The sequence below is a fragment of the Syngnathoides biaculeatus genome, chromosome 10 (assembly GCF_019802595.1).
Source record: "Syngnathoides biaculeatus isolate LvHL_M chromosome 10, ASM1980259v1, whole genome shotgun sequence".
NCBI lineage: Eukaryota > Metazoa > Chordata > Actinopteri > Syngnathiformes > Syngnathidae > Syngnathoides > Syngnathoides biaculeatus.
The window spans coordinates 8328685-8342654 of NC_084649.1; the positions used below are offsets into that span (position 1 = coordinate 8328685).

The 13970-nt window shown below is 40.4% G+C and overlaps 1 protein-coding gene across 1 annotated transcript; it reads left to right on the forward strand.

Moving 5' to 3' along the window:
* The first annotated feature begins 395 nt into the window (after window positions 1-395).
* pcsk1 (proprotein convertase subtilisin/kexin type 1) lies at window positions 396-13409 on the forward strand. Its single transcript, XM_061833646.1, has 14 exons — window positions 396-771; window positions 1806-1910; window positions 2004-2126; window positions 4560-4706; window positions 5496-5572; window positions 5884-5972; window positions 6397-6569; window positions 6861-7073; window positions 7422-7522; window positions 7617-7850; window positions 9589-9746; window positions 9829-9962; window positions 10171-10332; window positions 11010-13409. Exons 1-14 carry the CDS (start codon window positions 580-582, stop codon window positions 11409-11411), a joined length of 2310 nt encoding a protein of 769 aa, XP_061689630.1. The 5' UTR covers window positions 396-579; the 3' UTR covers window positions 11412-13409.
* Window positions 13410-13970: the final 561 nt, after the last annotated feature.

The following is a 13970-nucleotide window of genomic DNA, read 5'->3' on the forward strand; positions in this document are numbered from 1 at the left end:
ACACAACGTGCCACTCTCAACTCATATACAATACATTTGAAAGTTATTTTTCAAATTTAGATTGCACGTGAACTCATCTTGTACATCTTTCGCATGACTGGAATAAAATATATCCATATATTTTTATTAGCACTTGTCTCATCAAATCATCAGGTTTTTAAATTTTATTCCGTCTTCTTTCTTTCCGGCTCTTCTACCTGCAATATTTTTAGGCTGATCTGCGCACCCCACCACTTTCTTCCACTTCTTCCTCACGGGACACTTTAATAGTTTACGGAAGGTCGATGCCGAATTGACGTCATAGCAACTCTAATTTGACGTATGAACACCCGCCCCTCTTCGTGACCACGCGCGCACACACGCACGCACGCGCACACACAAGCGTCACCAAGTGTTTCCTTGACGGAGCAAAAACGCGATTTCCTCCATCCATCTGCACCAGAGCACAGAAGAAGTGCACATCACGACTAATCCGAGCATATATAGCCGTTTAGGTGTTTTTTCCTGGAATATCTACGCGCTGTGTGAATTATTTTATTTGTTTAGATTTTTTTCTTATCTGATTGAATTTCCTCTGAAATGGAATTAGGATGTCGTCCCACGGTGATGTATTGTTTTCTGGCCGTCCTTTTTTCCGCGATTCCACGCTACGTGGAGGGCTCGCCTTACACGGACAGGCAATATTTGAACGAGTGGGCCGTCGAGATCCCGGGCGGAGTGGACGCCGCGGCGGAGATCGCCCGGGAGTTGGACTACCAACTGGTCCGACAGGTACGCATCAGTTACACGAAGGACTTCCTCAAAGCAGAATACTATTTGTGATTATTAATCATTATTTGGATAATGGACGAATGACGCTCACAGAAACGCGAGGCGTTAATTAGACTCCAGTATCTGAAATATGTTGTGAAATGAGAGCATGATTAATTATTCTGCTTTCTGTGACCATTAGAGACCATTAGAGTAGAAAATGGATGACCAACAGCACATTACAGCATCCAGCCCAGCTGCTAAATTAAAGGTGGATCTATTCAATGTATGACTCACAGTTTGCGCTCCTCGTAAATGGGGGTTGGTTACCTCGTGTTCTCCAGATTTTCGACCCTTATGCAAACACATTACAGCTGGCTGTAAATGATGAGTGGTTAGTGGGTGTATGAAATGCACGCGATGCTTATCATTGATTGGACCAATCATATATGGAACATGCCATTGAAGTTCCATATTTGGTTTTCCTTGATTATCTTGTGCCATATGCGGCGTTTTCAAATGATTTATACACTTTGTACGGCACAATTTGTAAGATTATATGAACTGGCCACATCGTCAAATACATAAACAGTCAACTAAAATCCAATTAAAAAAATCAGAGATCAAAGATGAATATGGCTTAGTGATATCATCACTATGCGGTTATATCCGAGAATGAAATTAGACATCAGCATACACTCATCACCCAGAACATTAGCTACACTTTGCGCAATTAAATGATATCCAGCACGAGAGGGATAACTATGGCGGTCTTTGATTCCCGCTCTCATGCACTCAGGATACCAATATCATTAATATTGTGGTTAGAGTGTGAATTTAGAGTGTGTAAAATTCATCTCTTCAATAGAGCTAAATTAGCTTGGTTTTGTATTGGATCATATCATATGTCATATCAGAGTAGTATTGCCACTATATATTCTGTGGTCTGGTCTTGGTATAATTTCCATCGTAACACTGTACTGCTGAGAGCTCACAAAGCAAAATATTTTGTGTGACATACATTTGCATGATTCAGTTTTCTATGTTCACTACAGATTGGGGCCCTGAAGGATCATTTCTTGTTCAGACATCGCAAACATCCCAGCAGAATGAAGAGAAGCGCCACGCACATCACCAGGCAGCTGTCGGAGGATGATCGGGTGAGTGGCGCCTTTTCATGTTCAGCTCAACTCGTCTTTGCGTGTTTATTCCTTCCCACCTTGGACACAAAGTAACCTAATTTGTCTCTGCAGGTGGTGTGGGCAGAGCAGCAGTATGAGAAGCGACGCAGCAAGCGGGCATCCCTCAGGCAGTGCAGGGACTGCCCGGCGGACAAGCTGTTCGATGATCCCATGTGGAACCAGCAGTGGTACCTGGTGAGTCTGCGAGAAAGCTGGAAAATATGAACATTCAGCAGGGTCTTGACTCACAACCGCGAATCTGCAGCACATGAGTGTCTCATTAGAGATCATCAATAATGTATCTATATCCTAGCAACTTGCCACATATGGTACATTATCAGGCAGAACACACCCAGATTTGACACTGGTTACAATTTGTGAGTGAATTGAGATTAAATTGTTACTATTTTTTTTCAGTATTCTGTGTTAGCCTTTTGTGACATTTTCATCTGGTGGTGCTAGATTTTTCTTAAATACGGGCCTTGTTTCAATCAATGTTGGGAAACATTGCAATGTGTGAAACGTTCAGAATTTGGGGTTTAAATGTTAATGTCTATGCATGACAGCTAAGTTTTAATGCTTTGCTGCTTATACGCCTAGGATCTGTCTTGATATGTCAGGTCATGTCACTTACTGTATGTATTGTTCTCTTGGCCTTCTGCAGCTTCTCTCTTTTCGCTACAAAGGGTTCTGAAGCCACAGGCTGCAAGGGCAGCTCAACACATGAGCCCGCTCTGTTCCTATAAAATCGACAATCACACTAGATACTAAAAATGAAAAAACAAACAAACAATCATACTAGAGAATAACGAGCATTCTGTCCAAAAGATCCATTTGCTTAATTGGTTATGCTGTCCGAGTGGGGATGAGAGTGGTGGAGCGATTATAATCCAACCGGATGGAACATCGTAGAGCACAATGCATTAAGTCCCAATTCACCCTAAATGGAGTTTTGGGCCCAATCAGGTCAAGTTGGGGCGCATCCATGTACATCCTACTAGGTTATATTACTAACCTGTTCACTATATCCAGACCCTGGATTGACCCGTTTGGACGGAGCTGCACAGAATGAGGCCTTTACTTACATTATGTTAATCCAAGCTCAGTGCATAAACAGCGTATCAAATTGGACTGATTGGCTATTAAATGTATCACATCCTGCGAAACAAACCCATCGACTTCATTAGCTGGGGAACACTGACTTCAGAATGACTTTCTGAAAGCTGGGAAGAGAGTCCATTTAGCTATCACTTCCCCGTACCTGCAGTGACCAAAAAATGAGTCACACATTTTTGAAAAATAAGAACCTTTGAAAATGTTTTCTTTTTTTTTTTTTTTTTTTTTTTTTTTTCAAATGAGGAAGCCTTAAAATGCCACTTATTGTATTGGCCCATCACTTCATGGACTGTGAGTCATTCATGAAAATTAAAATAATGCAGAAGTATTTAAAATATCGCACACACACAAAAAACACAATTTGATCTGTGTGCCTTTGTGAGTGAAGGGAAGGGAAGTGGTGACTAAGTGGTGAGAGAGAGAATGAAGGAGGGACAGGTCAGAGGATGTTGACGCTGGCAGATGTGATGCTTGCGTAGCGGTCCTACGTGTGACGGCGTCAGATGAGCGACTCAGCAGAGGGGAGCGTTGAAAGGGATCCCTTTATGTCTTGCCTGAAAATGTAATCAGGGTGTGAGTCATTGCCTGCCTGCATTACGGTCTTTGTGTGTGTATACCCTTGACTGGGCAAGTGTCAGTCTTTGTCAACCCTGCAGCAAATGTTGCAGTTTTTCTTTGTCTCGGTACCCAAGTCAGTCGTTTCATGCAAATCTCTCGCATCAGTTAATCTCAGGTGTGTGTTTTCGCATTGTGCCATACATTGTATACATGTTTGAGTCTCAGACTATCTAAGTTGTAGCCTCATCACCAAAGAATTGGGAGTTTCCACAACAACAAAAAAACACTCTTCGTTGAAAAGCAAATATTTATAAATTTAGGGTTAATCGGCAGTCTGCTCAAGCAAAAACACGTCCATTAAATAGATCAAGTTTCAACTAGTGCAGGTGCTCAAAAGAGGAATAAAAACGATGATACAGTATATATCACAAGTATGACTCACAGGGTTGGCATTCTGCAGTATGTGTCCATAATACACAAGTAGAATGAAAGTAAGATCATTAAAAAAAGAAAGGTTCTATAGCATTAACCTCAGTTTGCTATTGGTCCAAGTCATCTCTAATTTATTATTAATGCAGAGTCACAGGAGAACAATTTTAAATAATCTAGTGGAACAAAGATAAGGCAAATGAAAAGATATACAGGGTCCAACACTGCTTTGAATTGCACTTGAATGTTAAAATAATCAGGCACTGAACAACACAAAAGCCCCATGGCGCTGCAACAAGTAGCTACAGAAGTGGACTTGAGCCTTGACAAAAAAAAAAAAATAATAATAAATCCAACAATACAGTCTTGAAACCCCGTAAATGTCACTGAATGAAGCTGAAAAGCTCTACTCACCTAACCTTTTAGAACACAAGTCATGATAACATTTAAAGAGCTTATTGAAATGCACATTCAATTCTGGATAAACAACCACTGATTATGTTGTTGTTGTTGTCTTACATGCAGCAAGACACACGAACGTCATCGTCCCTGCCAAAGCTGGACCTGCACGTCATCCCAGTGTGGCAGAAGGGGATCACGGGCAAAGGAGTGGTCATCACTGTTCTGGATGACGGGCTGGAGTGGAACCACACAGACATTTACTCCAACTATGTAAGATACTGTTTCCATGGAGACTGCCCTGTGGTCTCAGTCAGCTGTTTCCACAGCAACGCTGGTGGTGACACCTTGCAAGGCAAACACATCTTCTGCTTTGGTTCACCTCTAATTTACTTTAGCTGCTCTACTGTTGGCCTAGTAAATGTATTTCTGGCTTTTGGGCTTTTTTTTTTTTTTTTTTAAAGAAACATCAAATGATTTCATCAACCTTTAAATTTTCTTACAGTGTTTCTGCTCTTCAAAGCCAACCACCACTGTCTGACAACAACAACAAATAAAGACAATCAGGGCGAAAAGCAGCTCGTTTATTTGCTCTATCGTGATTATTCGGAGAGGTTCAGTCAGTCAAGGAACTCACCGTGAACACAGAAAGATGTGTGAACCTCCAACATTTTCAACATGACATAATCAACATGATGCTCAAAATATATGAAGTTGAAATTTTTTAATTAAATTACATGACAACCAATAACAAAAATGACATTAGGAATTCTCCATTCTCCATTTTATAGTTCAGCATTTTACTACATTCCTGTTCCTATTGTACAGTATTTCTGAGTACCCCAAAACTGTATAAATGTAACCCATTACTACTTTTGAATGATAAAATGAATTTGACAGCCCATCAAGATTAAACTATTCCTATTCCCAAATTCATCCTTTTCATACTGAATTGCTTCATACATGTCAGCACTTGACAATTGTGGATGTGACTGTCATCACCTCGATTTTTCTTCAACTGTGCACACTCATCATCTGACTTTTTTTGTTTCCTTTTTAAAGGATGCATCGGCCAGCTATGACTTCAATGACAACGACCCTGACCCGTTCCCCAGATATGACGCCACCAATGAAAACAAGTATGTTGGCAACATGGACATACTCAACAGAAAGCTTCACTTCACTTCTTCAGTCTACATCTGCCAATTCTGACATGGGCCTGGATGTTTTGGGAGTAGCTAATGTTTCCAATTCAGTTCCCCTCCAATAGTTTATTGAACTTTATTTGATGCATTTTGTATGTACAGTGTTGTTAAATTATCGACTGACAGTATATAACAAAATGTTATTTTTTACAAAACATTCCATTTGGCTCTGAAATACAGTACAACCTTTTACAAAAGATGGAGTAACTTTGATTGCATCACATAATGAGGACGTTGTTCACCAGGCATGGGACCAGGTGTGCTGGTGAGATCGCCATGCAAGCAGACAACAACAAATGTGGCGTTGGGGTGGCCTTCAATTCGAAAGTTGGAGGTAAGAGATTTTTGCGATTTCTTTAAAATGTACATGCAAAGTCAGATATTGATTGAAACATTTGAATAACACTGAATGAAATCTATACAAGGAAGAATTTGGGGCTTTTGGAGTCTTGAATACACAAAAAAAGGCTTGTTTTTGCATGACCACCCACAAAATTGTGTTCACATTTCTATCTCTACTCTCTTGACAATCAGAAGGGAAGGCATGTTCTAATTTAGACAACATTTTGTGCCACTTGGTCACATAATGACACTTTTCTAAAATGCACGGATCCAATTCACCACAGCAATTGTACGCATACAGTACTTGCTGCAACACCTGAATGGGTATGGTGGCCTGCAATCAGATCTTCAAATGCGGACTGAGAATGAGGTTCTTAGTTTTCATGAGTTTAACATTCTTGTCTTGTTCTGCTTAGGCATTCGTATGTTGGACGGTATTGTGACGGATGCTATTGAGGCCAGCTCGATTGGCTTCAATCCAGAGCATGTGGACATCTACAGTGCGAGTTGGGGACCCAATGACGATGGCAAAACAGTCGAAGGTCCAGGTCGTCTGGCTCAGAAAGCCTTTGAGTACGGCATCCGGAAGGTAAATTATACATTAGGCAGCTTTCATTGAGCTGGCATGATCTCATACTGAGGTTCCTAAAGGTTCTATTATCTGCCCCTGGCGGGAATCAGAGCACAATCAATACTGACAACATGCTTGTCTGGCTCACATCAAAGCATGTCAAATTCTCATACACCAAACGATGCCAGCAGTAAAACTAGGCTATGCCTCAAATGAAACGTGTTTCTCGCATTAGAAATAAATCCAGAGTTGACCCAAAAGAAATGTCTCATTTCTTGCTTCAATGCCGTCTATCATGCCTTTCTTCAGGGCCGAGGTGGGAAGGGCTCAATCTTTGTTTGGGCATCAGGTAACGGTGGCCGCCAGGGGGATAACTGTGACTGTGATGGCTACACAGACAGCATCTACACTATCTCAATCAGCAGCGCCTCCCAGCAGGGCTTGTCTCCATGGTACGCTGAGAAGTGTTCTTCTACTCTGGCTACAGCGTACAGCAGTGGAGACTATACTGACCAGAGGATTGTGAGTAGTTATGCACTACACCGGCCAAACTTTTATTCGCCTCACACTCCGAGAAAAAAATTATGAAATACAACATTTAAAGAAAAAAAAAATCATACTCAGTTTTATTCCAGGAATGGACAAATAAAAAAATGTCCATTTGGGTAGTGCTGTTTCATGGGTACCGATGGGTACCCGGCAAAGGGCTACAAGTTTGATACATGTCTCTCTCACAACAAATGTTTTAGCATGTCATCTTATTATTGGCAATTAATGATATTGATTACACGACATAATCATTCAATCTACCATTATGAGGGGTTGCTTGAAAATATTTCTGGTAATTATTGTTTGTCCCCTGTCATTCAGACCAGCGCTGATCTACACAATGAGTGCACTCAGACTCATACCGGAACGTCGGCCTCTGCCCCGCTAGCTGCTGGAATATTTGCCCTAGCACTGGAGCAAAAGTATGCAAGCGTGGGAATAAAAGATCATTGAGAAGTGATATTGATTTGAAAAGGCACTCACTGACCCGCCTCCTTTCCTGCATCTCCTACCCAGTCCAGATCTCACCTGGAGAGACCTGCAGCACATTGTGGTCTGGACATCAGAGTTTGACCCCTTGGCTAATAACCCAGGCTGGAAGAGGAACGGAGCGGGGCTGATGGTCAACAGCCGCTTCGGTTTTGGTCTTCTCAATGCCAAAGCCCTGGTTGACCTCGCGGACCCTGCAACATGGAAGCCTGTGCCAGAAAAAAGGCAATGCATCGTGAGGGATGACACTTTCCAGCCCAGGTAAGTCAAACTATTGAAGAAGCACCGAACCGTCTGGAGTAGCTACTTTTAAAATATAGTTGCGCCGTTTGAGTTTAAATTGGAATTTCCAACAATTTCAAACAACTAATTTCTCATTTCTAATACTTATTTCTTATTATTATCATTTTTCCAAGCCGCTTATGCTCACAAGGGTCACGGTACGATCAAATATACGATCAAAGATTCTTTTGACCCCCCCCAAAAAAAAATCATAGTTAAAAATTCATACTGAGCTGGCACAAATATATACTACTGTGTTACAAAAGGGCTGCAATGAATGCACACTTTGTAAAGCTATGAATTGCATGACACATGCATCTAACCTCAGATGGCTTTTAGTCTAAGACAAAGAAAGAGAACAAACCAAACAGTTTTGGAGTAAACAAAGATAGCTTAAACCATCTGTGTTTTCAAAGACACATCTGTGGCTTTCTCGTGGTAGCGAGTAGACAGCCACCATGAGACTTAATCCGGAGTGTATTGTTAATGCCATGGACAAAAATTGGAAGGCTTTTTTTCCGTTTTATTCCATGACATCTGGGGATCATTTTAAATCTAGGTCGCATTACTAATTGGTAATTGTCAAAGATAATTTGATTGTTTGGCAGTAAACGCAAAGCTGCAAGTCGTAGCACAACAGAGGTTCTTATTTTTATTTTTTTAAGGAATTCTTCTTTAAATTATTTTGGGATTAGAGACTCAATTTAAGCATCCTGCTGTCTTGACATTTGTACTAGAAACAAACAAAAGTTTGACATCATACCATCAACAAACAGCAGCTTTAACCAACCACATCTGACATCACATGTTGCATTTTCCATTTTACCCATTTTGTCTTAGATTATGAGACTCATAGCACCAACCACCAGTTGCCCCATTACCTTGCTACATGTTTAATCCTGAGGATTTGGGTCTGCGTTTTTGTCAATGCTTAGTAGTCTACATGCCCCCTACTGCTGAATACTGCTTTAGACCAGCTTGAACATGAAAATCCTTTCATTCCCGTTTCCCAAATATTCAAATTAATGAATTTAATTCCGTATTCGTGAGTTTTCTTTCTGAGATGTATTTAATTTGTAATAGAAGAGCAGAATTGTACCTGCAAAATGCATTTGTACACGTGATTGTCATCGTGCCTTCAGTATGTCATTCAAACTTCATTTTACATGTTGTATTTGAACTTTAGAAACTCTGCCATGTTAATGTTAAGTGACTAAGAAAACAAATCCGAGCAATTTTCTTAATCAACTGCTACATCTACAAGATTGCTGCCATTTTCCAGTAAATATAGAATAATCTACATTCTCTGTGCAATATTGCATTTTGATGACAAACTGGAAGAAAAAAAGCAAATTATAGAAAAGAGGAGTCGTTTTTTTTTTTTTTTAAATAGATATCACTTAAAAACAAAAACAAGATACAGAACTGTCATGCATTTCATTTTATTTTATTTTTTTTTTGGTGCCCTATCCTTTTTTCTTTCCCTAGCATTGTTCAGGTGGCTTTAGTGTGGAGCTGCTGGCTATCTTACCAATATACACCACATCAATGGGTGTTTGCAATTGCTATTTTGTTATCATTCTCTACTATTGTCATTTATAGACCGTTTTACAAAATTAGAGCACATCAAAAAAATAACTAGCATATATGACAGGGTTGTGCATCACGGGGTGTGTTTTGCCTCTAATGTTCCCTGCTATTTTAATGGCTCCCGCAGGGATTTGAAAGCGGCAGGGGAGACCACCATAGAGATTCCAACTAAAGCCTGTGCAGGGCAGGAGAATTCCATTGGCTCACTGGAGCATGTGCAGGTGGAGGCCAGCATTGAATACACCAGGAGAGGCGATCTGCACATCACACTTACATCGCCAGCTGGTGAGACAATGCCCACACACACACACACACACATGCTGAAATGCATGTAAGTGAAATGACTATCGTCTTTTTGCTCCCCAAGGCACTAGCACTGTGCTGCTAGCTGAGCGTGAGCGTGACTCGTCCTCCAATGGTTTTAGAAACTGGGATTTCATGTCAGTCCATACATGGGGTGAAGACCCTGCTGGTACTTGGACCCTTAAGATCACCGACACTGTGAGTATTCAAATAGCTCATGACAACACGTATCTTGTGACATTTGCTGTTCTGCTTGAACATTGTCAGTATTTAAAAAGAAATGTGTACAGCATAAAATAGTTCAACTATTACGATTCTAAAACTTAAAGCAGATACTACAGAAAATGTGTCCCTTGTGCAAATTATGATCCATTTTCCTGAGCATAACACTATTTTGTTGTGACAGTCGGGGCGTATGGAGAATGAAGGTCGAATCTTAAACTGGAAGTTGATTCTCCACGGAACGTCTGAGAAGCCAGAGCACATGACAAAGCCTCGAGTGTACATTCCCTACAATGCTGTGCAGAATGACCGTCGCGGTGTGGAACATATGGATGACATGATTGAGGTAAATACCGTACAAGCCCACTGAAGTCTAGATGACCAGCTGTTGTTTGATGTCATTGGCGTGCCAGCCACTTGGAGAAGAAGAAGAAGAACAAAAACATTTACCTGAGAATTTTTCCAACACAAAAAACTCAATTTGTCCAGAAATCATCTTGCAGTTTTTACAGGATTGCACTCAGGTTGATGAGCCCTTTTCAACCAGACTGGGCATTTTGACAGGCATTTTTGGGAAATGTTGCTAGTTAAAGCTGTGTTCCAAACTTTACTGAGCCAAGGCACACATTGAAGAGAAAAAACACAATGTCTAATATAATACATCAGTTTCATAATAGAGGAATGAAAAGAAAGGACAACAAGATGACATTCACAAAAAACTACACTGATACATTTTAATATCTTCAATGCTAAATTTCCTAATCCAATGCTGTATTCTTAATCTTAAAATGGTAATTGAAATGGCACATCATCAGAGCAGGATCATTAGAAAGCAAACAAAAACACAGGAAAGAGATTGTAAAAGTTAAAAATAAATTTTAGGTTTTTATTTTTGTATTTTCTTCGAAAAGATCTCGCGAGTATAATCAAATTGTACTATTTTCTACAGGCATTACTTACTGTAGTTCTGTGTAGGTCTCATTGACATGTTATTCCATCTTTTCAATCTGTTTAATGATGCAGGAGCCCACTCAGGCCCATCCACCTCTGAAGACTAAAACACAAGCCTTAGTTCCTTCTGCTATTGAAAAGAAACCCCAAAAACAAGCAAACCCCCCTGACTCCCCAACACAGGCCTTGCTGCATCTCCTGCAGACAGCCTTTAACAGGCAAAGCCCCACCTTCCAGCAGCCCCAATCAACCTGGGGGAAGCAGCAGCCTGCAAGAATGTCCTCCCTCCTGGCAACAAAACCCCCGCCACAGAAGCTGTACCAAGCTCTGGACATGATCAACAAGTACGGTGGCCCTGGGCATGATGTCTACAGTGACTATAGCGATGGCTTTTACAGCACCAAGCCGTACAGGCATAGAGATGACCGGCTGCTGCAGGCCCTTTTTCAGATAATCAATGATGACCAGAATTGAGAGAGAGAGAGAGAGAGAGAGAGAGAGAGAGAGAGAGAGGGAGGGGGGGGGGCGAAGAGAGAGAGAATTACACTGGGAAAAAAATTACCCAATTTGGTCATGTACATCGGTTGCACATGATTACAATGTTAACTGACAATTTTCCCATCCCTGCCCTGAAAAAGATAGATTAATATATATTTGTTTAATACATTTAAATAATGTGCAACTGGTGTACATGTTCATCTTAAGTATATTCAAAGGACTTTTTTTCAGTGTACAACAATTGTTTATGTATTGGTTGGGGAGCAGAAGAACACGGCAAAATTTAAGAGGAAAAGAAAATTGTGAATCCAAGAAAGAGCTAGTTCATGGATGTTTCATTCGGTTCTGTCTGGTCCCCCAAATGATAGACGCCGAATCTCCATACTTTCATTTCCTCAATTAGTTCAGTTCATTTATTCATTGATTCCTTTGGTTTGTCCCTCACCCAAGAAACATCCCTTCTACACATTATAGATCTCTCAGTTATAAAATCTCTGCCGTCATTTTAGTTTCTCAACTCTACTTTCTACTCAAGAACGTCACATTGATTACAATTTTTTTGCTTAAATCTATAGTTTTCAATGTTTAATTATTAATTAATAATAATTATCATTATACAAATAGGTTGGTAAACTGTGCTGTTTTGTGTTGTGTATCGGTGACCCGGAAAGTCATCGGCTGCCACTAGCTTTGTGTTTTAATGACCTTTTCACACCACTCATTTTTAGAATAGTAACATGAGAAACACTAGGAGAGCTACAATTAGCAAAATGATCCCAAAAATAGAAAATAAAATTCCACAGAACTTTCAGGCCAACATTGGAACTTCCCCCCTGCTGCCACTGAACCCTAAAAGTCAGAATCTAACTAGTCTGTTGATAAAACTTGCTAACAAATACAGAAATACAACAACAGACATAATGGTGGGAAAGAACATTTGCCCATTACTGTGGCTTTTGTGCATTTCCCAATCAAATATTCACTACGGGGGTGGGGGCAATTTTTATTTTTTTTTAAGAGTGAACATTAAACAAATTCAGCTAATTAAAAATATATCCTGCCCAGTTCTGTGAATGTCCAAATTTTGTTGAGCAGTGATTCATTCTCAGGGTCTCTACAAACCTCTCTCAAAGTATAGGTATAGGATACATACAGTACATACTGAAGTACGTGAAGGCTCATAATGCTACTGAAACAAGTGCCCCCCTTCGCCCTGCATGATAGGAAAAGCTAAGTTTATGTTACCCTCCTTTTGAATATTTTTTTTGTGTGTATAAGTACAATGCTGCATTAAATGAAATATTTTTCTAAGGATCCTCATATTTTATGGAAATAATATATTAAGCCCTTAAACAATTTACTGTTTCACTTGATTACTGCAACATAAAAGTGGGTAAGAATAGAACCACTGCCAATGGGTTGTTAAGCTTCTGTATATTTCAGCAGAAAATGAAATGTTTGTTCTATATAATTTATCAAATATAAGCAATTGTTTGAAGTGTTGCATTGTTAATTAAGCGAAAACACTACTCTGGAGCTATCCAGATGGAGATGTCATCTGTGGGATTGAGACTGCATGACAACCTGCAAGTACATTTGCCTACAATGCATTCACATTATATTATTTATTATACGACAGCATAGTCATCTCCACATACTGACCAATTTTAAATTAGCATTTGCAAGTTTCTTCGTCCTGAATGAGCTTTTATGCAGTCTCTATATTCCAGTGGAATTGCCAGCCCCGCTTCTCTGCCAACCATTTGAAAGGACAAGAACGAGGGAGAAGGGGGAAATGCTGCATTGTAAATTATCTATAGCATAGCCTAAAATTTTGGTTATTTATGTTTGCTTCTGGCTGATGCTTCGGTTCAGATTTGTTTGCACAAACCAATATTATGTTGCATTTTTGGTAATGGATGTATAAAAATAAAGTAAATATGAGATTTAGCATCAAATAAACTGCAAAGCAACTTCCCGAGTATGTGGATTTTCTTACTCCATTTGATTTTTGCAGCAAAACAAATGTGACAGATTCGATGAGAAACATCAAAGAAGTGAAAGAGTAGGAACGTTTGGGTTTTATTTCCTGTCTGGATGTTTTCTGTGCTTGTGAGGGTTCTTTCAAGTTGCTGTATGTATGTGTTGTGTATATATATATATACATTTATTTTCTTCACCGCTTATCCTCACAAGGGTCACGGGTTGTCCTGGAGCCTACCCCAGCTGTCAAAGGGCAGGAGGCGGGGTACACCCTGAACTGGTTGCCAGCAAATCACAGGGCACATAGAGGCAAACAGCCGCACTCACAATCACACTTTGGAGAAATTTAGAGTGTCCAACTAACGTTGCATGTTTTTGGAATGTGGGAGGAAACCAGAGTGCCCGGAGGAAACCTACGCGGGCACAGGGAGAACATGCAAACACCACACAGGGAGGGCTGGGATGCAAACCCCACACAGGGAGGGCTGGGATCGAACATGGGTCCTTACCACTGTGAGGCTTACGCATTCCAGCTGCACCACCGTCCCGCCT